Source organism: Acipenser ruthenus, chromosome 21, assembly GCF_902713425.1.
Source record: "Acipenser ruthenus chromosome 21, fAciRut3.2 maternal haplotype, whole genome shotgun sequence".
In the NCBI taxonomy this organism is placed as follows: domain Eukaryota; kingdom Metazoa; phylum Chordata; class Actinopteri; order Acipenseriformes; family Acipenseridae; genus Acipenser; species Acipenser ruthenus.
In genome coordinates this window covers 17,977,276-18,005,058 of record NC_081209.1, presented here as the reverse complement: position 1 = coordinate 18,005,058, position 27,783 = coordinate 17,977,276, and the positions used below count along the sequence as shown (strand labels likewise).

General features: G+C 38.3%; 1 protein-coding gene across 1 annotated transcript; it reads left to right on the top strand.

Moving 5' to 3' along the window:
• Window positions 1-40: 40 nt before the first annotated feature.
• Window positions 41-27,524, top strand: LOC117427631 (neuronal acetylcholine receptor subunit alpha-5-like). The gene is made up of 6 exons (XM_034045797.3): window positions 41-373; window positions 10,826-10,977; window positions 13,844-13,888; window positions 18,463-18,572; window positions 21,365-22,193; window positions 25,160-27,524. Exons 1-6 carry the CDS (start codon window positions 316-318, stop codon window positions 25,316-25,318), a joined length of 1,353 nt encoding a protein of 450 aa, XP_033901688.2. The 5' UTR covers window positions 41-315; the 3' UTR covers window positions 25,319-27,524.
• The last annotated feature ends 259 nt before the right edge of the window (window positions 27,525-27,783 follow it).

The window sequence follows — 27,783 nt, the reverse complement described above, 5'->3', positions numbered from 1 at the left end:
ACTGAAAGAAGAAGCTATAGCGCTAGGGCTGTAGCAGCAGGGAATGGTTGCTGTGGAAGCTGGCTGACTGATGGTTATTTAGGCAGCAAGAGTAGTACCATTCCTTTGGCTCCCAGCTGCATCCCTGAAAGGGTGGGTGTATCTGTGTGTGAGTGTGGAGGGCAGTGGGAGACCGTTTCTTGCTGTTGTCAGAGCACTGCAATTGTTCTCTCTCTCTCAACACCAGCTCGGCTGTTCAAGCTTGTTTAACAAAGCTGCTAGATTCTCTCTTGCTTGTCTGTTTTCTGAGCTGCTAGGCCGGCGAGTGGAAGTAGGATGACGGTTTTACTGCTGATGCTACTCTGTTACTCTGGCTACCTGCGCTTCTCCCTGGGTGAGTAACCACACCGTATCACTTCCCTCCATCTCTCCATCCCTCTATCCACACTCCAGATACAGAGCAGGAGAGTAAGATAGAGCAGAACGATAAATAGATAGAAAGGCAGGCACATGGGCAGATCATTACAAATCCATGTGTAACTTGTATAATATAATATTGTCTTTATCTGAACATCTGTTTCCATTTTGTCTATCACCCCGCTCTCTGTAATGTATATGTATCTGTTTATCTATCTCTCCTCTCTATCAATATTGAATATCTGTCCATGTATGTATCTAACTATCCATCTATCTTGACTGAATATTTATCATTCTTTCATTTTCTGTATCTTTCTGTTTCGTTATGCCTGACCGAGTAATAACTCATGCTTAGCATTGGGATGGGGGGCAGAGTTCAAAGTAGTTTCTCCGACCATTTAGTGCTTTGATATTAAACACCTCAGTGAGTTCAGGACCCTTTAGAATAAACAGGGCTTTAAACCAAAATGCCACACTGTTACAAAACATTTCCATGCTTTAAACCCGTGGTTTTCAACCTTTTTAAAAAACGGTACCCCTTCTGTCTGGAGGTTTCAGCTCAAGTACCCCTTTACAAGTTTCACTCTACTGAATGGTACCACAGTTGCAATAAAAGGTAGAATAATCTGATTAACAATTTTTTGTTTGTTTATTTAATGTATAATTCATGTCACAATAGTTTGGGACTGACAAATGACTGGTTTAGGATACCAAACAATAATTCTTACTTTGTTACTTTTTGATTTATTTGATCTACACGTTTTATGGTGACATTGTGGCAAGGACTGTGCTTAAAGCATGTTATACTTCAATAGATAAAAAGGTGTTGATGCTGGCTTTGTTTTATTGACATGTTTTAACATAATAGCAACTGACTGCATGGCTTCCATCATATACTGAGGTTACAGTTTTGTTCAATGGCTTTCAGCACCCGCACTATAAAAATGGTTCCAGAGCCACTGGTTTCACACAATCAATGGAGCGCTCCTCCAAACAAACAACAAACTTGGGTATGAGTTTATCTTTGTGGCCCACACGTGAAAATCCTAACTGCAGGTAGACATCCGTAGACTCTTTTGTTTTTTCTTCCTTCGTTTTCTTTTGCAAGCGACTCAAGAAACAATGCACAGGATAATCTCTATCAAAGTGTACTCTATCAAACACAGAAAACAATTCAACCAGCCACTATTGCTGTTAATAAAATGCAGCAAAGCCTAATATGAGAGTGGAAACAAACTCATCGAAATCACGCATGCATACAGGTGGATGATAATTGTGCGTCTACTGTATAATCAGACTGTAACCTTTGAGCTGCTTAACAAAAATATAATATTTAATATAAAATATAAAATATCATTAAAAAAATCTATTCAAGGTTATTATTGTCTTTTACTTTCATTTTTATTTGTACATTTCTGAGTCGTCATGTTTAACCCCCCTGTGACCCTTAGAAACCCCCAGGGGTACACCTACCCCCGGTTGAAAACCCCTGCTTTAAACCACAAGCTTGTAGAACTGAAGGTAAAGGAGTTTCAACTGAACAAATGCAGCTTAGGTTACTGTAGATTCAAATCTGTTATTAAAATGAATAGTAATGCTCACACACAGCGGGGGCTGAGTGGACTGGGGGGTACGGATATTATTGGAAATGCACTCTTTGTGTTGCATAGATCTAATCACCAGCTTTACAAGCAAACAGCCTATGTTGTTTTTAATGCCTGTGCTTGTTGTAAAGGGAGCCACAAAGTGGTAAATATATTGTTCCTGGTTTGATCTCTTATAGAAACTTTGTGCTCTTTTTTTCATGGCATTGTGTGCCACAATGTGAGGTCATTTGTTTTATCCCAGTGTCTGCAAAAACCTTGCGGGTTGTCATACTTCACACAAGCACATTTAGGATGTGCTTGTGTGAAGTTTCTAAAGTGTGCAAGGTGCATAGATATGGCATATACAACGAATAACAAACCTTTTCAAAATGTTTGTATACTGGGGTGTGCCAAGTAACGAATACATTTCTGTATCCGAAATGAGTTCTACAACATGCAAAGCAATTTTATTACTAGTATTTTAATGCGCTTCCAGCTCTCAAAATCTAAATCTGAGGGTCAGGAATGTGCTTTTATGTTACTTACGGGTATGAACCGAGTATGACTATGATGGCTCCAAGTAAGATTAATGGGTCATACGCCCACACCTAATACTGGAGATAGATTAGAGGGCTGTAATCATAAAGATTATGTATCGGGTGTTTAACTTTAAACTTTGTTACACTTGTGCACATTTGAGTTAAGCGTTTGATAAATGGGACTCTGTAACAGAGAGAGATTTGGACTGGCCGTCTGACGCAGGCACGATGCTGCAGGAAGGGGGCGGCAGTCCCGTGGGGTCGGCCTGCCAGTCATGGCGGTGACACGGAGAGGTGGGGAAGAGGGTGTGTGCGCTTTCCCCCTCTCTGAGTGGCTGGGAGGCGGGCTTTAATGGGATTGTTTACCCTATAAAATAATACTCTGCTGTTTCCTCAAATCTGCCCTTTTAAAAGACGTACCGGGAAGTACGGGAGCTCGGGTTGAGAGCTGAGAACAGCCGGGACCGAGAGAAAACCGGGACCAAAAAGAAAACGAAAAAGATAAAGAAAAGAAACTTAATATTAGTGGGGAACCTGTGGGCAGACCCCCTGTGTAGTTCTAGAGTAGACTGAGGAGACGGTCAGAGTAGGACGGAGACCCGGGCCATGTGGCTAGCGATGGCTGGGGTAACGCTGCCGAAGTGCAGCACCTTTTATTTGTAGTTTTGTTACTGTGTTTTATTTTCCTTTTTACTTTCGCATTTGGTTTTTGAATTATTGTTTGAGCACTTGTTCTGTACCGCATCTGGTATTTCGTGGTTCTGTTTTTACCATCTTTGGTAAGCAGACCACGGTGAACAGCGCCCTCTGCGGGCTAAAAGAAAAAAATACACCCGGCACAATAAAACTGGGCACCTGTGCGGTGCTTCAAGTACACCTTCTGTCTCCTGTGTGTCAGTGAATCACCCACCACCCTTCCACAGACTCCAACTAGTATTCATACTTCATAAACACCGTAGACATGACTCAATGTGAAACATGTGCATGTAATTGACAGTTTAGCTATATTATGGCAAATACAAGTATGCCATTACAGTACTCTGGTAAACTGAAAGCTATGGACAAGCCTAAGAGAGAAGCATGCTTTACGCATAAAGCTAGAGGTGTTAAGCTTCTCAAAACATTAAACAATCTTATCGGAAGGCACAGAAACAGATATATTTAGAAACGGTCTGCATTCATAGGATCTATGGAGTCGAATCACTTAAACCAACTTCCAGATGCCGGGCCATATTCATGCCATTTACCACAGTATTAAAATTGTAAAAACAAACTGCTATTGTTGCAGAAGCAGCAAGGGATATTATTAACATTTTATTTTCTTTTATAGAAAATTGCACTTCCCAACGTGGTCAACTAGGGTTCTATTGCTTAAACAACCGACACAAAGACTACTGGGCCTATCATACTAAACTGATAATTCTTGATGTAGGATTGTTCACCCTAAATGCAAATGAGAGTACTGGTGATGATTTATCTAAATGTCTCCAGCTAGCTGTAGAAAAACTCACAACAAGAAGACTGGACAGGGTTCCGTTTATATAGGTGAACATAACAGAGCAGAGTTTCAATACACAGCCTTTACACTATTTCTGTAAATACAATGTAGAAGGTTTGTTTATGTTTGGGTCTCTACCCCCTATTAATAAACTGTCTACAGGATCATTACAGACATTTAGTTCAAGTAAAAATGCACTTCAGTAAGTAAAGGCTTTCTAAGTGCTTTTGAAGAATCCATTAATTCCCCAAACACTTATGGTGTGAGTTCATGGAGGTTTTTAGGCATAAGCAAGGCCTTTGAGATACAATATTATAGAAACATAATGCGTGATTATCTAGAGTAAAATGTCTACTACATATGCTATTTAATGTTGTACAATTGAACAAACATCTGGAGCAAGCATCTGTTTATTACCTCTATATAAAACATAATTTGATTTTCCTTTTATAAAATAGTGCAAATGGTCCCACTTCATTTTAGTTCACTACGGCAATGACATCAAAGACGAAAAATATGGTAAGTATAAAACTAATGTAGACATGTAATTATGAGTACTTAAAAAAGTAGACAATTCAAAAGTTTTTTGCTTTGATTAAGAGGATAATTTGAAAATGTTGCTTGTTACGATAAGCATATTGACATGCAGGTAGAGGTCACATTTAGGGGCATTAATGAATTAATTCATCCCCACGCAGTACAACTGTTTAATTTTCTATTTGCATTCAAAATTGTACTGGCTTTTTAATTGGAGGTCATCAATGGCAAATCAATGCATTAGAAACTTGAGGCCAATGATATGGGTTATTGGTACAATACTTACACATTGGTGTACATCACAACAGTATGAAGGCGCTGGAGATCTACTGTTGGGACAATGGTGTGATCATTGTACCAGATTCATTGTGTTGTCATTGCTGGTAATACCATTGTTCACAGACCAGATGTCTTTTTCCAGTACAGATTTATGTGTGCCTTCAGATGGATGACTCATCCTGGTAGATATTGATAGATCAAGTTCCATTAATTAGGGATTAGAAGGATTTTACAGATAACAGTTTTAATCTAATGCAATAATGCAAATAGGTATTTAGTGTTTACCTCCATTTTACCGGGGGGGGGGGGGGGGGAGGGGGGTTGTAATTTGATTTTCAAGCTACAAAAAATAATGTCTTTACATGTGTTTTTAGATGATGTTGTCCACGTACAGTCATGACTGGATATTGACTGGAATACATGCTTGTTAAATGCATCTAGTTGCTGTCACATAAATGGGTAGGTAACTAACAGAAAACCAGTGAAAGTGCATCCCCATTACACAGAGGAATATGTAATTAGAAAGGCCAAGGCTGTTCAATGTAATGCCCAGAAATCAGGGCTTTGTTTCAGTGGAATACTGTCAGTAACTTGGATTGTTTGTTTTTCCCATCTCCAACAACTATATTTATTGTATTATAGTGGTTGTGAATTGTACATTATTTAATACCTGCTGTGAGGGGCTGTGTGTGGGTGAGTCACTGATACACACAGAGCCAGAGGTGTTATTTGAAACACCCCATAGGCACACTGTTTCAATTCTTTACCAACAATGGTAGTTTTCTTTTCTTTATAATTTGTTGTCACAGTTCTTTAAGCACATGCACGTGCCAGAGAGGTTGAACATAAAACAAAACAATGAAAGGAAAACAAAACACTGTAAACAAAACTACAAATAAAAGTGCTGCTATACACAGGTTCTGGCTACCTCCGCTAGTCTGAGAGGTACGAGTTCAAATGACGCTTCTCGCTACTCATTGTCATGGGGTTGCCCAGATTCCCCCTGAGCTAGTCTATATAACATTCCAAGGACAGTACTTGCCCTGTATGGGAACGTAAACACAATACTTAAAGCGGCTTTCTTTTCCAGTCGCGTCCGCTGCTTTTCTTTCTCTCCACTGCCACCTGCTGCTGTAACGAGCACAGGCACCCTTTCTTTGTACTACCCTCGTACAATTTCCTTCTCCTTCTTTATTCCTGTTCTCCAGCCAGAGCTTCTGCAGGGTTGTATCCTGTAAGGGGGTAACCACAAGAACAGGAAAGTGTCATAGGACTGACTGTTACCCAAAGTCAAACCCCCCCCCCCCCACACACACACACAGGATCACGCATGCGTCCGATAGCCAGCACAGATCTCGCCTGTTACACCTAAGATCTTTTGTTTTGTTATTTTAATTTGAACAAAATTCTGAATGTTCTGATTGGTTATTAACCCTTTGCGGTCCATTGTCGGACCTGGTCCGACATTGCAATTATTCCTATCAGGTCCATTGTCGGACCCTGTCCGACATAATTTTAAAAACGGGTTTTAGTAATTTTTCTCCGGAAAAAGTCGAGAAAACCATTCAATGACCGAGTGGGAATGACAGGAGCCGAGACAAGCCGAAAAAAAAAAAAAATAGGCGTATCTCATGAATAGTCATACATGGCCCTGGTATCAGATAACGGGGCGGTCGTAAGTAAACAAGCTGGCTGATAGTAAGTCAGCGCACAGAGAACACTGACATTTGCAGAGCTTTTTTGAGATGTTATAGTAATAAAATAATGACTTGGATTGCATTATTGAGGAGTTTGGTGATAAAACGAGTGATCAGGAGATGATTGATCGGTATGTATGACTATTATTATTATTATTATTATTTATTTCTTACATAGGTGAAAGCTATAGCGAACGAAAGTGGGGCGGGGCTGGAGATGCCTAGTGAGTGCTTTGTTGATATGCAGGGCCATTTAAACCCGTTTGACTGTGAAAAAAATACTTTTAAACAGCGTGTCTAAAATTAACTGCGCGTGTGAAAATAAATTAGACCTGGCGTGCCTGACGCGCATTTAATAAATGGACCGCAAAGGGTTAATCAGTAACTTTGTATTTTTTTTTTACTGACTCTTCTCTTGTATCACTTTGGCCTGCTTTCAACTTAATTTGTGCCCGTTATCATTTATCCTACACAGTACTATGTAACCAATCTGACCCTATACTAATAAGCTCAATATGAAAGCTCTAGAATACTATTGCTACGTATATGCCCTTCTACTGCTTGTTCTTTGTACAGTATATCCATTCAATAAGTAATTTTGCTGGTCTGCAGTATGTCCTAATAGGTATTGTATTTCTAAGAGGTGTGTTTAGCTGTGCTAATGCTGCATGAATATACAGGGGTAGAAGGTTTTTAAATTCAAACATATGATTTAGCTTACAGTCCACCTTTGTGAAGCTGCTGAGGGTTAAACATTGAAGAAGCAGCCTCAGTACTATCCAGCATGTAGTTAATAATCATTTATCATATTGGAGCCACTTATGTGAACCGTATGTAAAACCACATACATTATATATGTAAACCACACAAACATAAATCCTTCAAATGTCAGTTACATGATGTTGAAAAGCATTGAATTTAAAAAGGTTAGCAAAATATATTTGAGTTAATAGGACTAAAGTTCATATATAAGGTCATCCAAGAGAAGAAGAATGCTCGTCTTGTCATTCTGGAATTGACCTTCATGTCTCTAATTTGCAGTAGGAAGGCCTGCTATAAATGGCTATTAGAAGCTACAGGCCATTTCTCTTTTGCATTGCTTTCCCACCTACAGCCATTGTTCTAATCTGTTTGCAGGCCTTGCTTTCACTAGAGATTGAAATTGTCCCACCCCTTCAACAGCTTATTTCTTATCACTAGCTAACCAGCTGCTTCCCCTAATAACTGACTGCAGCCAGTAAGATGCTTTGACCTCGAAGACACTGCTGAGGGGAATGACCTAGGAAGTGAAGCAGTTACAGAGTTCCTGTGATGCAAGACTAATAAACTGAGTGCATTTTTACACAGAAAAGAAGATAAATAAGGAGCCGACCTCGTCAGTCTACTTTTGTGAGGTAGAGTTAAACTCCCAGAGGTCGAGTTATAGTTCACAAATCTGCAGTGAAATACAAGCGCAGAGAAAATTGCTTTCTCATCAGCCCTGCCATGGGAATGCTCTCTCTGCTGAGGTAAAGATAACCTCAGCTCCCATGGGACCAAAACTGCCTCCGCAGGCAAGTTAATATCCTCCCACTTTAAATGGCATCCATATCCATGTGCTCTTTTCTATAACCTGTTCCATGTTCCACATCCTTTACTTCTACATGTTTGTAGTTTTACTTTAGGGTAAAACTGAATAGCTTAGTTTAACTATTCATTGTGTTGCTAAAGATTTCAAAAAGTGTTTCACTGCTCCCATTATCATTGTTTAGTGGAACTATTCAGTTGATGCTAAGGTTTTGCAATTCATGTTCTTACCTCTGCCATTTTAAGTGCTTCCCTTATCACTCAGTGCAACTCTGCCCATCACATCTCAGTATCTATGCTAAAGGTCTAACTTGGGTGCAGCTAAGTTATGGGTGGTATGGCATTTCCTGACTTTTGTAAGCTTCAAGCTGCAACCATTGAAATTAATTCAACTGCCATTTTTTGTAAGGGCTTCTGTGGCTGTTTTTGTAATGAATATCTGATTGTTTTTAGATTTTAGAGAGACATCAATGGGTTTCACATCCGGAATGGGGAATAGTAAGAAAAATTTAATTTGATAAGTTCCTGGGTTTTTCTAAACTGTTCAAAACACTTTCTTGGAAAACAAATCTATAACAATTCAGCACCGACACTCTGAAGTCCTCAGAACAATTGCAAATATTATGAAATAGGAAAGGTAAAATTGAATTTAAATCTCCTGTAAATGTAATACATCAAATAAGTATTCTTATAGGTTTCTTAGGAAACCCTGCTGAAACTCCTGGAAACAATGTCTCACAACTTTACATTCAAAAGTCAAACTAGGAATGTTGCTAGCTCAACGTCGCTGGAGCCTTTCTGAAATTGGGGGACCAAGGTCCCCTGCCCCCCAACACCCCCCAACCCTCTGACTCTGGCACCCCTGTGCCAGCATCTCAATTTGATTCTCTTCATTTGTATTTTTTTTTAATACATTAATGACCTGATCTTTAAAGAACATCAAAAAATGTTGATTGGTTTTATATTGAATTTCAGAACTCAATATAAAGGGGGTCCTAAAAATAAATGGGGGCGACTTATACACCGGTGCGACTTATACATAGTTTTTTATGGTAATTACATTTGATAAAATGCTTTTTAAAAAACCGATACATTAATAAATAAATAATAGCTTGCTGAAGCTCCTCTGTTTTGATTGAGAGTACCACAGCTTTGTTCAAAGGGAGTAAATAAAATTAACACACTGAAACAACTTACACAAGCCATGTTGAGATTTTTTGTCCCTGCATTGAGCCGTCTGCTATGTAGCAGAGGTTTGAGACATTGGGTAGTATTCTCAATTTAAACTGACACAAAGACTGATTTTCCCCCTGCTATATACCATTTCAAACGAGCAGTTGTGAAAGAAAAGCAGTATATGTTTTATCAGACATGTATTTTCATTTTAAAGTGTAATATGTAGTACTACACCAGGTTCAAGAAATCTCCAGTCATACTTTCAGGCAGTGTTGCACTTCCTAGGTCATGACACCTGCTTTCAACATTGACTGACATGCTTTGCAGCCATTAACATGATTTTACCCCAAAGACACTGCTGAAGAAAGTGTGACAGACTTCCTGAAAATAATGTTTGAAAATCTTTCTTTCTTTAACCTATTATATTATCTGTTATCATGTTTTACATAGAAAATACATTTTTGCTAGAACATGTATTTCTTTCAAAACTGCACATTTGAGACCAAGCCTGTAATTTTACTTTATATTGTTGATTAAATAATACACCATAGAGACACATTGTTGAAGATGTGGATATTGTCAAACACACCCTATTTTAATCACAATTTAAACAGCGTATTTACTGTTAAAACAATTGAACAAATGTTACATTAGATTTTTTTTTGTATCAAACTGAAGAGATTATAACATTTAAACTTAGTGGGCCTCTGGCACCCACAGGACACAGCTCTGGTGCATAATCATTCCCATCTCAATCTCAGTAATTAAATATCGCTGTTACCCACATGACTTCCAGTACCAGTCCTTCCACAGTCCTTTAGGACTTGTATACCTGTCTGTGAGAATGCCCCTATCAGTAATGGAGCAGTGAGAATAAAGATTAGATGATTTATCTCCTTGGGCATGGGAAGCCCCTATACTAAGAACCCGGCCCTATCAGCCATCCCAAGGCCCGGAACAGTGTTTCTTCCGTGGGTGGGCTTTGTTATCCCCTTATTGTGAATTGTCGTTACTCAGAGATTGATACAGAACTCCTCGCGGCTGGGAGTCAGGGCTGGGTGATTAAGTAACAGTCAAACGTTAGGAACTGGAATTGCATGGTCACATTATGAAGGGCTGCACTGATCCTCCCTCGCTGAACCAAACCACACGCCACACACTAATAATTTGTAGACTGACTTACAGAAAGAGCTACATTTTAAAGAGTGCAGTTCTTATTTTACAATTGAACAGAATATAGTTGTTTTGATATATAAAGAAGAAGTTGATCTAAATATGAATCATGGCTATTCACCAATGAACACTGTTCCCTCTATGACAAATCTTATCACCTTGTTAGGCATGCATGTTGGGAGGGTTCTTTAATAGTTACATTCCAAACCAAAGTTACCTTTAGTAACATTATGTCATTGTTTTATTGTAGCTCTATCGTAAAAGTGGCTGTTGGGACGTGGTTTTCAATCCCTCCAGCAATCCAATTCAAATCACATTAGAATAGTAAAATATAAGAAATAAGCCGTTATTAATGTGGTCTACCATGTGACTCCCCAGGCCTGACTGAGCTCACCCCCTTTGCCAAGACTGAGGATCGCCTCTTTAAGCATCTCTTCAGGGATTATCAGAAGTGGGTTCGGCCTGTGGAGCACCTCAATGGGACAGTGAAGGTCAGGTTTGGACTGGCAATCTCCCAGCTTGTAGATGTGGTGAGCATTCTTCATTATAAACCTCAGGGACACTTCATAGAAAAATTAAAACATGGGAAACCTTTATAATATTATCATGAAGACACCTTACCAGAACCATTAATAGACTACTTTATAGTCTTTATGCAATAGCACACTGGTACTAGTATTTGTTCATTGGACAAAATAAGCGCTTACAGTGTTGGCAATACATTTGCATCACATTATTCTGTCTTTCTTAATATGTTTGTGTTTCAACTCAATATCCATAGGTTTTATTGCCTAAATACCATTTCAGAAATAAACCCAGTAATATAGAGGGTTCACCATGAACATTTATTGAGTATTGTAGTTACCCTTATACAAGTTTATCATAGTATAAGCAGAGCAAAGTGTAATAAAGCATAGTGAAAGCATGGTGAAGTATAGGTGAACGTTGTGGACAGCAGAGAGGTATAGTAAAGAATACAAAAAAGGCAAACCAGGGTCAATACATATATACTGTAAACACAGGAAAAGCATGAGCAAGCTAGATTACCTTGCAAGACTATTGTGGTAAACCTTTACTGGTAACACTGTTTTTTAAGGTGGTTTTTTATAAATATATTGTATATGCTTAGTAACTATGTTATAGAGTGTTAATAAATGAGTATAAATGGTTTATAACCATGCAATAGCCATAGATGGAATTACGTTTAAACATCCCAAAGTACAATAGGTTGTTAAAAACTGCCCCCATTATAAAAACGTAATTGTGCATATGGTTATTGCATGATTAAACATCCCTAAGTAGAATAGGTGGCTAAAAGCTGTCCCCTTTATACAACTGTAATTTCGTCTGTGGATATTCCATGGTTATAAACCATCCGTAATGCTGTATTAAGACTCTATAACATAGTTATTAAGCATCTATTATATATTTATAACACATTTGTAAATCATTAATAAGCACCACCTTAATATAAAGTGTTACCCCTTTATTATTATTATTATTATTATTATTATTATTATTATTATTATTGTTATTATTATTATTATTATTTAACAGACACATTTATTCAAAGCGACTTACAGAGACTTGGGGGTGAACTATGCATCACAACTGCTGCTGCAGAGTCACTTACAATAGTACCTCTAATCCTAAGTATTCTATGAATGAGGATGGCTGAATAACCCACAAGCCAGAGCAAACTAGTAGAGAAATAGAGGGTCGAATAAGTGTGAGTGAATCTCCTCCCCCTGCTAGTCTTTTGACAGTGTTGAGACCATTTCACTAAGGACGTGTCCTTGGAATTCTCACATTAACCTCCTTCACCTTTCCTCTGACAGCAGGGCAGAACCTGTCAGTCACAGCTGCTTAGACCATGGAGAGTTCAGACAACTTTACAATCTCTGTCTGTTTCACATTTGCAAATATGATGAAATATAATCAATTGTGATGTTTTTTCCTGACCTGAATCTCAAACATTTCTGAAGATTTTAACTTCTCAAACATTTCTGAAGATTAATTTCAGTTTAGTACTTTTGAGTTCAAACTTTAAAAGGATGCTGCTACGTTTTCAGTATATTTATTTACTTTAATAATAACCTACGGTGTTTCATTCACTGTTTTTGTTTTCTTTACCTTGCCATTTACTAGCTATTTCTAAAAGCTGCATACTAAGGACAATGTTTTATCCCCCTGCAACTGTGAGGAAGTAAATGGAAAATGTAACAAATCACAATTTCTGAGGGGACAGAAATCAGACCTGCACACCCCTAGTGTTGATTTTTCTAATCACGAGGCAGAAATTCAGATTAAAAACTAACATTTTTGCTGGAGTAGTTAGTAGGTGTTGAAAGATATTGCCAGAGACGAGAAGGTTTGGTACAATTATTATTTTAATAATTACAAACATGGACTTGACTGGTGATCACCATTACAGTACTAAATCAGAGACCAGGCAGCACCTGCTCACCGGAACTACCACCACAAGTACGGTGGCCCATTGAGACACATTTAGTAGGAATGTGTGCTTACATGAGTATTCTACAGTAGGCATGGTAATTACTGGTCACCAGTAACTCCAACTTAACTAGACAGACAAAACACACACTGGGAGAGATGAATAAACGCTGCATGAGTGGGGTAGACATTAGGGTTCCCATGCCTGATTTACAAAAAAACGGGACACCAGAGTCATTTCGTACAAAAAAAATCATCATATACTTTGATGACATTTAACGTCCCGGGAAGTCTTACAGATTTCCCAGGACAGCTGCCTCAAAAAGAGAACAATCCAGGCACAACCAGAACAGGTGGCAACACTAGTAGGCATTTATTGCAGGTATTTCACCACGCTTTCTAAATATCTTGGTATTCCACACTAGGTAGTTAATCTCTACAGAAGAGTTTAAGCAAGTGTAGTGGTATCACTAATATTATTCATTTACTACCAATGTAGAATGGTTTCAAGACTTGTTAGAGACTAGTATATATTTTCATTTTAACTTTATTCATACTATACTTATTTTGTATTTCTTGGCTCGAGTGCATCCCCTCACAGTCTTCAGTTACATATGTTCACATACATTAATATTCACACTATATATACCTAGTAGATAGCAAATAAGGTTATCATATACTTAGTATATTAAATTAGCTGCTCCCATCTGTTTCTGGCTAGTAAAATAAACATGATTTTTTTCCTTTCAAAAATAATTACATTTTGGTCACCATGGGAAGCAAATAAGATTTCTCAAAGATCAACCCATAATAGTATGTGATTCATAAAGACTGAACATGCACAGCCATGCTGTTGTAAAGAATTGAACAGCATCCTTATATATATATTTGATCCTGGATTCCAGTTTTATGAGCCACTGAAGTCTTTTATACTTCTTACAGGATGAGAAAAACCAGCTGATGACAACTAATGTGTGGATGAAACAGGTAGATGTGTTTCTCTACTTTTTATTGAACAATAAGATGATACATCTTGTATAAAATGCCTCACAATGTCAGGAGCCAGTCACTGACTCTCCATCGAGAGGGGCTTTAGTTTGTCGAACATGCTTTTAAATCATTTAGAACGCTGATCAAGGCAGGAGCTGAAACGCTTGTCTGCTTGTCATTCAAATTCTTTATTGAGATCCCAATACATGTAGAAGATACATGGTCAGAATTGATTTAGAGGGACTTCTTTAAAGAAATACTCTTGGTAAGAGTTATTAAGTGGGCTTCTTTAAATTAGTGTACAACTTCATATTTTTGCTGGGTCTCAAATAGCCATGCTTAAACTCATAAGTTCATGACATCTCAGAAGATCCATAAATTAGAAACCAGCAGTTAAATATACAGCTACAGTCAAAGGCTTTGCATCACTTAGAATTTTAGGATTGAGATATAATTAATATATATATATATATATATATATATATATATATATATATATATATATATATAATATGAACATAATTTATATTTTTTATTTAACATTTTAATCAAATAAACTACACAACGATATTGCAAAAGTCTGCCAGAAGCCACAATAGTAGTACAGTATTTGTTTGCGGCGCGGGTAAAAGCGCAGCGTCTTTTATTATATATTTAAAAACCCTGTGAGGATGCATGGCTGATCAGCTACTGATTATTTAACTAGCTGACAGTCATGCATCCTTACCAAACGCGTGCAGACTCTATATAAACCTGCAGCTCTCTGCACTCGGGGTGGAGTGTACAGAGGAGAGTACGGGGAGCGGAGAGAGAAAGCGAAAAATCACGACAGTTAAAGACGACTGCTAAACAGTATTTGTTTATTCGTTTGGCCCTTGTGCCTTTTTGTTTTTTGTTTTGTTGTTTTGTTTAAATCTTTTGTTTTGTTTATTAATAAATACGCTGAGTGCCGTTGCACTCAGCTTCAACCGCCCATCCATTGTTTTGGTTTCTACTTCCTGGTCCGTGACATCACCACTGCGAGCCAGACTGCCACAAGGAGCCATTTCTTGTATTCATACACATACTCAGAGACATCTACAGATTCCATTTACCAATAGAACAGGGATAAAACTAGCAGTGCCATAAAAAATTGTGGAAAGTGTGTTCAATGAGTATGAGTGAATAGCTGTGCATGTATGTATTACTTGTACTCAAAAAATAAATAAACCTATTGATTAATGGATGCTTTTTTACCCTTTACTCGGAACACCCCTAATTTTATCCCTACAAAGGGTTTCCAACCGTTTTTAAATCTGTCTCCACTTAATTCTCAAATGTATTCTCATTTCATGAAAACCTTTTTTTTCATAACTCATTCTTTTAAACCCTGGGATTAGTCTGGTTGCTCTTTGCTATACTCCAAAGCACAATGTCCTTCTTGTATTGTGGAGACAAAGAACTGAACACAGTATCCTAAGTGTGGTCTCACCAGAATATTATAAAACCTCATCATAACCAAGCACTCTGTTAGCGGTTTGAATTGATTCTCCACACTGTCTGATTGTAGATCGCAATGCATCACTATTATAACCCTTTCTTGTGATGGGCCTCTTTTAGTTCTATACCACCAATTCGTTATTTGTTATTATTACAGTGTAAAACTTTACATTTATTAACAATTACATTTTAATTTGTCACAATTCATCCTAGTGCTGCATGTGGTCTAAATCCTTTTGAATTTCATGAGTTGCTTTCATCTACAAGCTTTCATCTACAAGGGTCCAAGCAACAGTTTATGCATCTTTATGCACAGCATGAATTAGATAGAGCTATAGGTTCAAGACCCACGCTGACTTGGTCAGTGAGCAAAAGATCTGGACTGACAGATGTCAGGGTCAGTCTGAACCCGTACATGCAAAGTAGATACATTGCGTGCTACAGTATTTCAAAGCACCAGACTGGCATGGCCCATGTGTTGCATTGCTCCGTTTTTCTCTCTCTCCCTGCTCTCCCTGCCCTTGCTCTGCCCACGTGATCCCTGCAGTGCAGGCGCCCGTCCCTGGCAGATTTATGAGCCCAGCAGTCCAAGGGGAATGGTGCTGCGCTAACAGTCCGCACTGCAATTACTACTCCAGGTCACCCGCCTGGGGTCACAAGTTCATCAGCTCCAGGGCTGCTGAATCAAATCAGGCTTTTCATGAACAACTTTAACAAGCAAAAAATATGGGCTTCACAAATGGACAAGGGGGGTGACGACCATCTGTCCTTCCCCCCTGAGTTTAGCTAACCAATCGCCATCAGTGAACAAATAGTCAAAGCAATGTATCTGTGCCTATAAACCAGTGCCGCATCTCCATTATGTTGTCAGTCTTGAGTAAATAATGTACTCTGGATATTGCAAACAGAGTGACCAAGGTTTCAAATTGTGACTGAATTGACCTTTTAGGGGCCGTACAAAAGTATCAATGTTTTCTGAAAGCGTACAAAGCATGCACAGGGAGGATGGGGGTCGAGGGCAATGTACGCTTCTTGATTTAAAAAATGACATTTTGATATAGCTTGAAATATTAACATGCCTTTTGCAAAAGTACTATAGCCACCACATTTGTGTAACAGTTCATTATATTCTTACGCATTCAATTTAAATGTCATGCGTAATTCATATTTTTTCAATGCATAAAACACCCAGTATGCAGCCTATCTGGAGGAATCAGATAAGTTATTGTGTTTATTATTTAATACAATCTTCTGCAGCTGTCATCTTGCCCTATTAGGCACCAGTTGATTCTGAATGCACAGAATCACCAGTTCTGAGGCATTTGCCATTACTAAAAGACATGTGAAATGGCAGTCCTTTCATACATTTCAGAAATATTACCTGTCATGCACTTTCATTCAGTATACACGTTTGAAATATGCAGTTTTGAATGAAACAGATATTACAGCAAACGTGTGTTTCCATTTCAAAATATGACCTCTGATACTATACTAGGTTAAAGAAAGTTCTCAGTTTGCCTTCCTTGCCTTACAGGAAGTCTGTTACTGCCCTGAAAGCATGGGGACAACTTTACACTCCAGGTGAAATGACCCAGGAAGGCAATATGAAAGCACTAGATTTCTTTAATCTGGTGCAGTACCAGATACAGTGCTACCCCGTTATAATGCGGTTGTCGGGGTCCATAATTAGGAGGCCGCATTATTTGTGTTTCGCCTTACAATGAATATTGGAATTTTTGTTCCCAAAATGATTTACAATCACAAGCCAAATTAATATTGTAGTGTATGGTGGAAAATGAAGGAAGGAGACACACACAATCTGCAGGTACTCGAATTCACAGTTTATTGGGGCTATTTTTCCAGCCCCTGTTAGTCTGGGCCACACCAAAAACAACAGCCTTGCACTCTCACAGCAGCACATTCACACAGCAGCTTGTCTCACTCGGCTCTCCCTGTGCTGATGTGGGCACCCCCCCCTGTACGCTTTCATGTCTCCCTGTTGACGTTCCTGCAGAAACCAAGTGAATAAAGCAGAGTCTAATTCATTGTCTTTAGTGCAGCACATTTTTTTTTCCTAGAGCAGCCCTCTTTGGAGTCTTATCTTATCAAGAAAACCTCTTAGTTTTTTTTCGTATTTTAGTCATCCACACAATGTAGATTGTGCAACATTTATGGGAGCCACGACCTTACCGTGTTATAACCGATTCCGCACTATAATAGATTGCGTTATAATGGGGTAGCACTGGATCATGTTTAAAATGAAAATACATGTTTGCTAAAACAGGTGTTTCTTTCAAAACTACACCTTTTAGACCTATATAGTGAGTGGATGTGCATGGCAGGGAAAATGTTGTGTCAAGCGCACCGGCTCTCTTCCCTCCTATATGAAGCGCACACAACCCCCTCACTCCCTCCCCTATGAATCTGAAAGAACAAGCAGTCCCTTAATAAACCCCAGCAAGTCTGACAGGCAATGGGATACATCAATACATAGTCACAGAGCTCTCTGTAAATTACCTCTGGAGGAAATGAAGGCCAGCAGGATTTATTATGCATTAAAATGATGGTGAGTCTGGCCATTTAATGCTGCTCTGGTATTTCATAGTATAACAGGCTTTACAGCCTTCACTACCCACATGACAAAGAGAACAATGCTTTGCTGAACACTCCTGGCATGTGGCTAGGGAAGGGGATTTGATTGGCTCTTCTGTAAGTTCTCAGTGTGTTTCTATGTAAATCGGAGTGGTTGTGAGTGTCCCCTGACTATCTGGAGAGTCTGACAATTGTAAGAGGTGCTATGCAATGTACTTCCACAGCTTATATCCCCGTAATCAGACTGGAGGGGTGTTTTCAGAAGCAATTATCGCTGGAGTAGTATGTAAGCATATAGGTATGGCTAAAAGCACCTAAAATTGCAAAGCATATTAACCTATATTATTTAACATCATGTAATCAAAGAAACAATAGTGTTTTAAAACCCTGGGTGTCAACTACCCCTTTCTAATGTAAAGGACATCTATGGAAACAGAAATACAAAAATGAAGTGATATATTGAGACCTAAATGGGAGTTTGTCTTGTTTCTGGTGCTCAGGTGTGGGTGGATGTGAAGCTAAGATGGAATCCAGATGACTATCTGGGAATAACGTCTATCGGGGTCCCCTCGGACACAATATGGATCCCAGACATTGTTCTCTATGACAAGTGAGTAACAAGTGCGCCACCTAGTGATTCAAAGCCACATATCAGATGATCTTTTTATTTCTGGTGCGCTACAATTAGCTGGATCAAGAAAAATATATTTAGTCTGAGGTTTAGAAAGGAACAAGGAACTTGGATGATTTGACCACAGCTCTGTGCTCTATACAGTGCAAAAGAATTGGGTGTTCAATTAACTGTAAACACAGGGCTAGATGCTTAAAGCTATTTGCTTGAATGGTCATTAGTAAGATTTTTTCAGAAAATAAAAACACTTCCATTAAAGTTACCAAATCAGCTCTACAAATCTCAGACATTTAATTCTAAGTTGTTCCATATTCATTTTAGAATTGTTTCAGACAAAAACAGGGATGGAAATAAGACTCCCATTGCAGAGAAGTTTGAGCCGTTCCTGGTTTTACTATGAATTTATTAAGACACAAGTCAGCTTGTTACCTATACATTGGGGCTAATCAAGCACGTATTAAAACCTGGGATGGGTGAAGTCTTATTTTCATCTCTGCAAAAATATGAGCTTTGAGAATCTGTCTGCTCTTGTTATTATGAGCCATTCAATATAATTGATTGTATTGGGACAAGGTGTCACAGAAGTTACAGGTCATGTGGTTTTAAAGCTCATATCGTTTATGCCATAACATACCACTATTTTAACAGTAACATACGTTCACTTGAAGATGATGCATATAAAGATAAAGAAGACTTCTGTCTATTTTTTGTTGCTAGCAAGTGTCCTGCTGTTTAACACTGCCAGAACTCTGTCACAAACTAGAGAGCCTATCTGTGGTGTGTCCTACCCAATGCTTTTTAACTATCCCCACTGGCATGTCACCCTTTAGAATTGTGCATATATGTCATACTTACTTTTTTACATAGATCTAAGGAACCACTTGGTAAGGACCTTTAACCGCTATAAGGCTGGTTTCACATACCCTGATTAGCACTAGTCTTGGAGTACTGTACCTAAAATAATATTAGGTTGTCCAAGACTTGTTGTGATCGGGGTCTGTGAAACCAGACCACAGAGTGTATCAGAATCAGGGGATATATGGAAATTGTCTGTCTGTCCAACCATTGGTCTGCATATATCTACATAACCACTCTTTCAAGTGTTATGAAACGTGCTAAGGACATTCTTTAGCACAAGGTACTGCATCTTGGTTGTCCATCTTTTAAGAAAACCACCTACAGCAAAAGAACAGTTCTAATGATATTTCAATTTAAGAAAGATATATTCACAACCTTATTTGGGAGGGATCTGTTAATGGTTCCAGAAAATAAAATGTCATTACATGAATGTTATCTAACAAATGCAAATCAACTGTTTACAAGGGATGAGCTTTGAATGTTCTATAAATAACAACAATACAATAAAAAAAATCACAATTTGCATTGGTTTTGTAATGCAGAGCTTTGCTGGTACATTGCTCAGCTTATTCTATCTAATATAAAATCCAAGGTCATATCTCCAGGGATGAAAAAGCTGTACCCTTTGAAGCAATTCACAAGTGGCTAGTTCAATTAACAGGTATAATTAGGAACAGCATGGTCAGCTGTTAAACTGCAAGAGCTTCATATGCTCTAACATGTTTACATAATTAATTTTCACTAATTATTAAAATAAACAAATGAGTCCTAATGGGTGACATTGGCTCTCATAATGAACCTGGAAGAGGACCCCTACCAAATTTTTCAAGTTTTGGTTCTTGCCTTTCCAATAGACAGCATAGCGAAGCAAACCTTTTCCCCCTTTGCTAAAGGAGTAAAACTATACAAAACTTAGTTAGTTAAAAAGGGTAACAAACAATCTTTTTAAAATAATTACACAACAACAATTATGGAAGGAAAATCCTGCGAAAACACTATACAGGCTAGGCTCTTAAAACATTCACTACAATGTAGACAAACAGCAAGCACATTAATTTAAAGTCTGTTGAGGGGTGAGCTTGCAATGCACTACAGAGGCAGTTACAGTGATGCAAGCTTTGGGCGTACAGTAACAAGAAAATGGCAACACTGGCTGTCACACTGAAAAAGCAGTAATACTGTTTGCAGAACTTCCAAGCATCTGTTTGCTTTATTATTCATTAATCAATGGAATTAATGACACATCTTGCACATTGCTTGTGTCTCCTTGTGAGTTACACAGCCACAGCCACAGAGACGTATTCATAGTAAACGTGAGCACTATCACTCAGACACACCATATTTCTGACAAGCCAGCTGGGATCTTAAGTATTAGAGGGAGGGGAGTCTGATTCTGTTTCCAATTTTATTAACTGATAAACTAAGCAACGTGCAAGACGCATGGCAGTTTCTGAAGGACCCCTAAACCGTTTGCTAAGTAATATAGCTGTCAGCGCTAAAAGCTTTAGGGAGCAATGTTAGAATGCCATAATATAACTGTCAACAGCGGAAATGTATATTTACACTAATACAAATGAACAGGAAAATCTACTTGCGGTATAAAAATAACTCTTCATGAATGCTCATGGAGTATCCTCAATTGTTATTTTTTTTAAATAAAAAAAACCTAGATAATACCCCTTTGGCATAGCGCCATAGCAGAACCTTCAGTTTAGAAGCGGCTACGGTTGGCATCTCTGCCAAAGACAGATAATGTAGGAGACCCTATGTTTAATTATTGATTTAGTGACATCATGGAGAGGTCAGCTTTTTCTCATGAGGCTACATTGATAGGGACTGTCAATCACTACAAGACACTTAGTTTTGGTCAGCTGTATTCTCAAATGATATATGTTTTCTTTATCTCTGCAAAGTGCTGATGGAAGGTTTGAAGGATCAGTCACCAAGACTGTGGTGAAGTACGACGGCACGATTACGTGGATCCCCCCGGCCAACTACAAGTCTTCGTGCACCATCGATGTCACCTTCTTTCCATTTGACCTGCAGAACTGCTCCATGAAATTTGGTTCCTGGACCTATGACGGCTCGCAAGTGGACATCACACTGGAGGACTTCCATGTGGACATGCGGGACTATTTCGACAATGGGGAGTGGCAGATTGTCACAGCCACTGGTAGCAGGGGAGTGAGGACTGATGGCTGCTGTTTCTTCCCCTTTGTCAACTACTCCTTCGTCATCCGCCGCCTCCCCCTATTCTACACTCTGTTCCTTATCATCCCCTGTATTGGGTTGTCCTTCCTGACCATCCTGGTTTTCTACCTACCTTCCAATGGCGGGGAGAAGATCTCACTGTGCACCTCGGTTTTGGTGTCCCTCACTGTCTTCCTCCTGGTCATTGAGGAGATTATACCCTCCTCCTCCAAGGTGATCCCTCTGATAGGGGAGTACCTGGTTTTCACCATGATCTTCGTCACCCTCTCCATCGTGATCACCGTCTTTGCCATCAACATCCACCATCGCTCCTCCTCCACCCACCACGGTATGGCTCCATGGGTCCGGCGCATCTTCTTACAGCAGCTGCCCAAGCTCCTGTGCATGCGCAGCCATGTTGACCGATATGTCCCCCCTAATGGCGGGAGCAAGGGAGCTGACGCTACATCTTCCAGGAACAGCCTGCAGGCGGCGCTGGATTCTATCCGCTACATCACCCTGCACGTGGTGAAGGAGAATGAGGTCCGCGAGGTAGGTGACACAAGAGAAGATGCTTGTTCAGTAAATGAATACATACGTCATTACAACATTTAAATTGAGGGACATTCTTATTTACTCCATGTTAATGTTGGGGATAGGTCAAAATGAGGAACAGTCACTCCTATAGATTGACATATTCTTTTCAGTGTATTATAACAGTAGCCAAAAAACAAAAGTATATCCACAAGGAATGTGAAATCTGTATATTCATCTGTCTAATCTTACTTTGGTCTTCAACCCTGTTCCTAACCCATCAGGCTCAAAGGATAGGGGGGGATTGAGAAATCCCACAGTTTAACAGTATGTGTCATAAGAAAAAAACAAAAATGCTTAATCTGTTTCAATGCTAGGCAAATTTTGTAATTAAAACAGTCGATGAACAAAATAGCATTCTGTTATCACTTCTCCCCATAATGCATTGCACAACAATCAGGGGAATTGTGGACACTGTATTTATAATTCTGCATTAATCGCATAAACAGCTTAATATAAAGGTACAGTTTACATTTTAGATGGTATGAAAAGGTACACAATAAATCTTCATCGTGTGCTGAGAATGATCCCACTCTGGATTCTTAAATATTATTATTATTATTTATTTCTTAGCCCTTATCCAGGGCGACTTACAATTGTTACAAGATATCACAAATAACCCTGTCGACACGAAATGTCTCGGGAGGTTATTAGCCCTCCGGTTCATTCAAGGGATGACCTCTATTATGCAACTGTGTGGTTTGAGGGAGCACTCTGATTGGCTAATCATGAAAGGGTAGATTAATCTCTGGTGGATGACCGGCTGCCACCTCATCACACCAATTTAACGCATCATTCTCCAATACAATGCTATAAACATATAAAAAAGTATAATCCTTTAAATGAGGCTGTCGTTAGTTTAGACCTGACCGCTCACAGTGTTCAATAACACCTAGTTGTCGACAACATTTTGCTGTCATTCAGGTTCATGATGAGCAGCTTGACATTTAGAACTGGTGAAAACTTTATGCTAATGAGGTATTCATTAATCTTCATCTTAATTCGTTTAAAATATCCCTTCAGAAACAAATGTCTTTGGGTCTTAACGGCACATGTCAGTTGTCCCTTATGAGTAGCAATGGTGGTTAAATAAGCGGCTATGGTCAGAATCCGATTATGTACTCCTGTTTTCCCCTTACGACAGCCGTTAACCCTTTATGATCCCTATGTGAGTAAACTGTATTTTGGGTGAGTAAAATGCAAGTCATGAGAACTTCCAATAAATACAGTACATACTTACTTGCTAACTTATGGGGCATGCATTAACCTTATATTTTAACTGTAATGTTAATTTGAAGTAGTGTACAAAAATGTGGTCTTATTTATTCCTCTATTAGTCCTGCCTTAATAATATTAATATTATTGTCCGAGAAATTGCTACTCTCAGTGTAGTTAGCTCTGCGTTCAGAGTCTCTTCCCACTAGTACTAGGCTGTTACAGTTTCTTTGTTTCTCTTGTGCTCTCTCTTTCCAAGTCGACAGACACACTCCCTAAAAATTAAAAAAAACAAAACAAAAATCTCCAAGAATATAATTTAAAAAACGGTACAGATTGGGCACTAATGCAAATAAAGAAACTATAACATTGCATTCCTTATTGATCACCTTGCTATAGCAATAAAGCATCCTGACTCTCTCCAAACACAGAATATTGTATTTATTATATTGATTTACCTTCCAGAAATGCGGTTGAGAGATAGGTAAAATGATAGGTTAGGTTGAGGGGGACTAAGATGGCAGCAGGAAATCCTGAAGATCAAGAAGCAGTCACAAACATGCATTGCAAGTGATTGATCGAACAGTACTTTTCTTTTTTTTAAATTAAAAACCCAGACTTATTGGTCATGTGTTTCTGGCAATTCCCATGCAGGCTACAATTAGACCCATTATCTAGCTACCACTTGCAATATATTAACAATTGACCATTGAGACTCTGGGAACCAATGAAGTACAAGAAGCTTGATAACATGCAAACTCAAGCTGTGCAGCTATGTGTATTCTTTACGCATTCAATTGAAATATCATGCGTAATTCCTATTTTTTCAATGTGTAAAACACATTGAAAATGCAGCTTATCTGGAGAGCTGTTTCCACTATTCTTTCAGAAATGGGAATTACATACCGTATAGCACAGGGGTGGGCAATTCCGGTCCTGGGGGGCCAGTGTTACTCCTGGCTTTTGTTCCAACTTTGCCCTAAATTACTTAATTGGACCAATTATTACCAATTATTGGTCTAATTAAGTAATTTAGAGCACAGTTGGAACAAAAGCCAGGACAGACACCAGCCCTCCAGGACCAGAATTGTCCACCCCTGGTATAGCAGTTTTGATTGGATGGCTAATAATACTTCCACCAATCAGAAAGTTGCATACAGTGCTTGTTACAGCGATCCCACCCACTGGCTGTGTAACCAGACTGGCATTCAGAACATGCTGCAGAAGGGAAAGAATGTTCCAGGTGTCAAAGAGGATATGAGAATGGCAATGATGAAGCCAATCAGTGCTCACTGGATTGTGCAAGCGTTTGAAAACTTTAAAAGTAGAGCGGACATTTCCATCAATGAATTAAAAACAATCTGGAGTTGATGATGTGACCAGAAACTCCCATGCTGTGTAAACTGCGCCTACTACTGTGGTAGGACTGTTCTTTATTTATGTAAACCATTTTTCAGTTATTTGTTTTTACAAAGGGTTAAGTAAGCATTTTTTTCTCTTTTTAAAAGTAACAGCCAAAATGCTGTAGTACATTTTATGGCTCCAAGATGCCGATACTCAGTTATGTATTGCAATGGATGTGTTTACTTCTAAGATCCCAATACTGTTTTCAATACTTTATTGAATTAGTTTAGTCTAGATAGTGTACTACTGCATTCGCTGGCTATTAAACCAGTGATATCTGACACTATTTGATTGTATTATTCTAGGTTGTTGAAGACTGGAAGTTTGTGGCTCAGGTGCTGGATCGGGTTTTTCTGTGGACGTTTCTTCTGGTCTCTGTCTTGGGGTCTGTGCTTCTGTTTATCCCAGTCATTTACAATTGGGCCAACATTACTGTCCCAGCTTACGTGGGGAACACTGGCTGACCCCTTATAATTTGGACACCACCTATCATCAGAGTGGACAATACTGCAAGTGCTGAGTGACCTTTCACAGAAGGGAGTCCATTCGAAAAGAAAAACAAAACCACCATTGTATGAAAAGAGGAGACTTTTATTCTACACTTCATACATTATTATTAACGACTGGAGACAAGCTTTGAAAGCTGGTTTGGTGATGTCTCAGTGGATAGTCTAAAATGCAACTGAGCAAAATTCAGATTTTACTATAATTGCTATTGCTGCTACAGTGGTTAAAATCAACTGGATTGTAAGAATGAAATCCAATACAGTCTGTTGTTAATGCTTTCCTAAAAATGAAACACATTGCAGTGTATAGAGGTAGGCATGGGTATGAAATCTGGGTATCCATTCTGGTAATGTGATGTCATCATCTTGTCGTGTTAAATTCAGGTTATTATCTTCATTTTGTGCCTGGTGTCTGAATTTCATATTTGCTGCACGTCTTTTCCCCTCAACATATTCTGTATTGTTTTCATATTCTTTTATTCACACATCATAGAGTAGGTAAATCCAATAGGGAATATGTTTTTTTCTCTAAACATCGTAGTGTATGCAGACAGTGCAGGTGCTCTGATTAAAATGAGTGGCACAGTGCAGGAACAGGAAACAAGCATTGTTGTAGGAGGGACTGCGATACACTACAATCCCTGGAAAAAAAATGATTCCCCTGGCAAACGCTCCTGAGTAAATGTATTGCCAAGTTCACTTATGATGTGTGATTTAAAATTTTAGTCAGCAATACAGCTTGTTAAAAAATGTAACAGTGCGATAACAGTAATGTAACAGGGGGCACAGCAAAGGTAATGCAACTTGGGTAATGTTTCTCATAACCTCGCAAGGTGTTTGCAGACAAAAGTATTGGCACCCTAAGCTTATTATACCACAATTCAAGGTAACAGATTAAGAACAAGCATTTAGTCAATTTGAACAGGTTTTTAATAAAACAAATAACAAAATAAATTTTCTGGTAATATAACAAATACTCTTCATCAAAAATAATAGTTCTTAACCATTATGTTAGACCTTATATTTATTTTAGCTCAGGATACACAATGCTTGGCTACAGCTTTTTGCAGATCAGTCCAAAGCATTTCTATTGGACTGAGATCTGGTGATTGCGAAGGCCATTCCGGAACTTTTATCTTCGTTTTCTTCAAGAATACCAGAGTTGACTTAGCTGTATGCTTTGGGTCATTGTCGTGTTGGAAGATGAACTGTCTGCCAATCATCCTCCGAGCAGATGGTATCATTGTACTTTGAGAAATGTTTTGATACAAGGCTGCATTCATTCGATCTTCAATCACAGAAATGTCTCCAGTCCCTGAACACCATGTTTAGCTGTAAGTACAAGGTTTTCTTCATTGAAGGCTTTTGCATTTTTTCTGCAAATGTACTGTGGTCCATTTTAGTCTCATCAGTCCAGAGAATTTTGTTAAATGCCTTAGATACCTGTTCATATTTCTTGGCAAATTGTAGACAGTTTCTTCTTTGGACATCTACTTCTTTCAAGAGTTTCAGTTGAATCTGTTCTCTAGTCATTTTCTTTGTTGTAGTTTGATACGAGTGCTTTTCTCAAACATGAACATCTGCTGTGTTGCCAAAACGTTCGCCTTCAAAAGATGTTGGAAATAATGACCACTTTTTCTGGCTGTTGACTTTATAATCCAGCTTAATTATGTGTAATGGTTTTCAATCAATTAATATATTTTTTTATTAAAGAAATATTTGAAATTGCTAAACTACTTTTGTTTTTTTTATAAAGATTGTTTGTTAAACTGTGAGAAAGTGTCTGTCATATAAATTAGTGGCAAATGTTCACTGAATGCTTGTATTTAACATGTTTTATTGAATTATCTGATATTAACTGTAGGGTGCAAATACTTTTGTCTGCGACTATATATAATTTAACAGAACTGGTTAATGTGTTTTAAAAGCTGGTGGTAATTCTGACTATTAACAGTTTGAAGAAGTTAGAAATTCAGTTCTGTTCTGAAAAATGTCACTCTCCCTTACAGAAAAATATATAATTTCTAATATATGGGCACATAATATAGTTTTGTTTTAAATAAAGGTATTTCCTGGTATGTTTTGCCAAATCTGTTACCAGCTTTAATGCATATTAATCACAGCTTTATTTTATGTTTCATAGTGAAATCTGTAGTGCAATGCATAATATATCAATATATTTAGCTATATAATAACATAATATATGATGCTTCTAACATATTATATATATATATATATATATATATATATATATATATATATATATATATATATATATATATATATATGCACATTACACAGTATTTTTCAATATATGGCAACATATTTTTATAATTAATAACTGGGTAGGAAAAATAAAGCCAGGATTACTTTGGTTTTACAAGCCGGTATCCAGATTTTCAGCCCCTTTGCCAACCAAGTGT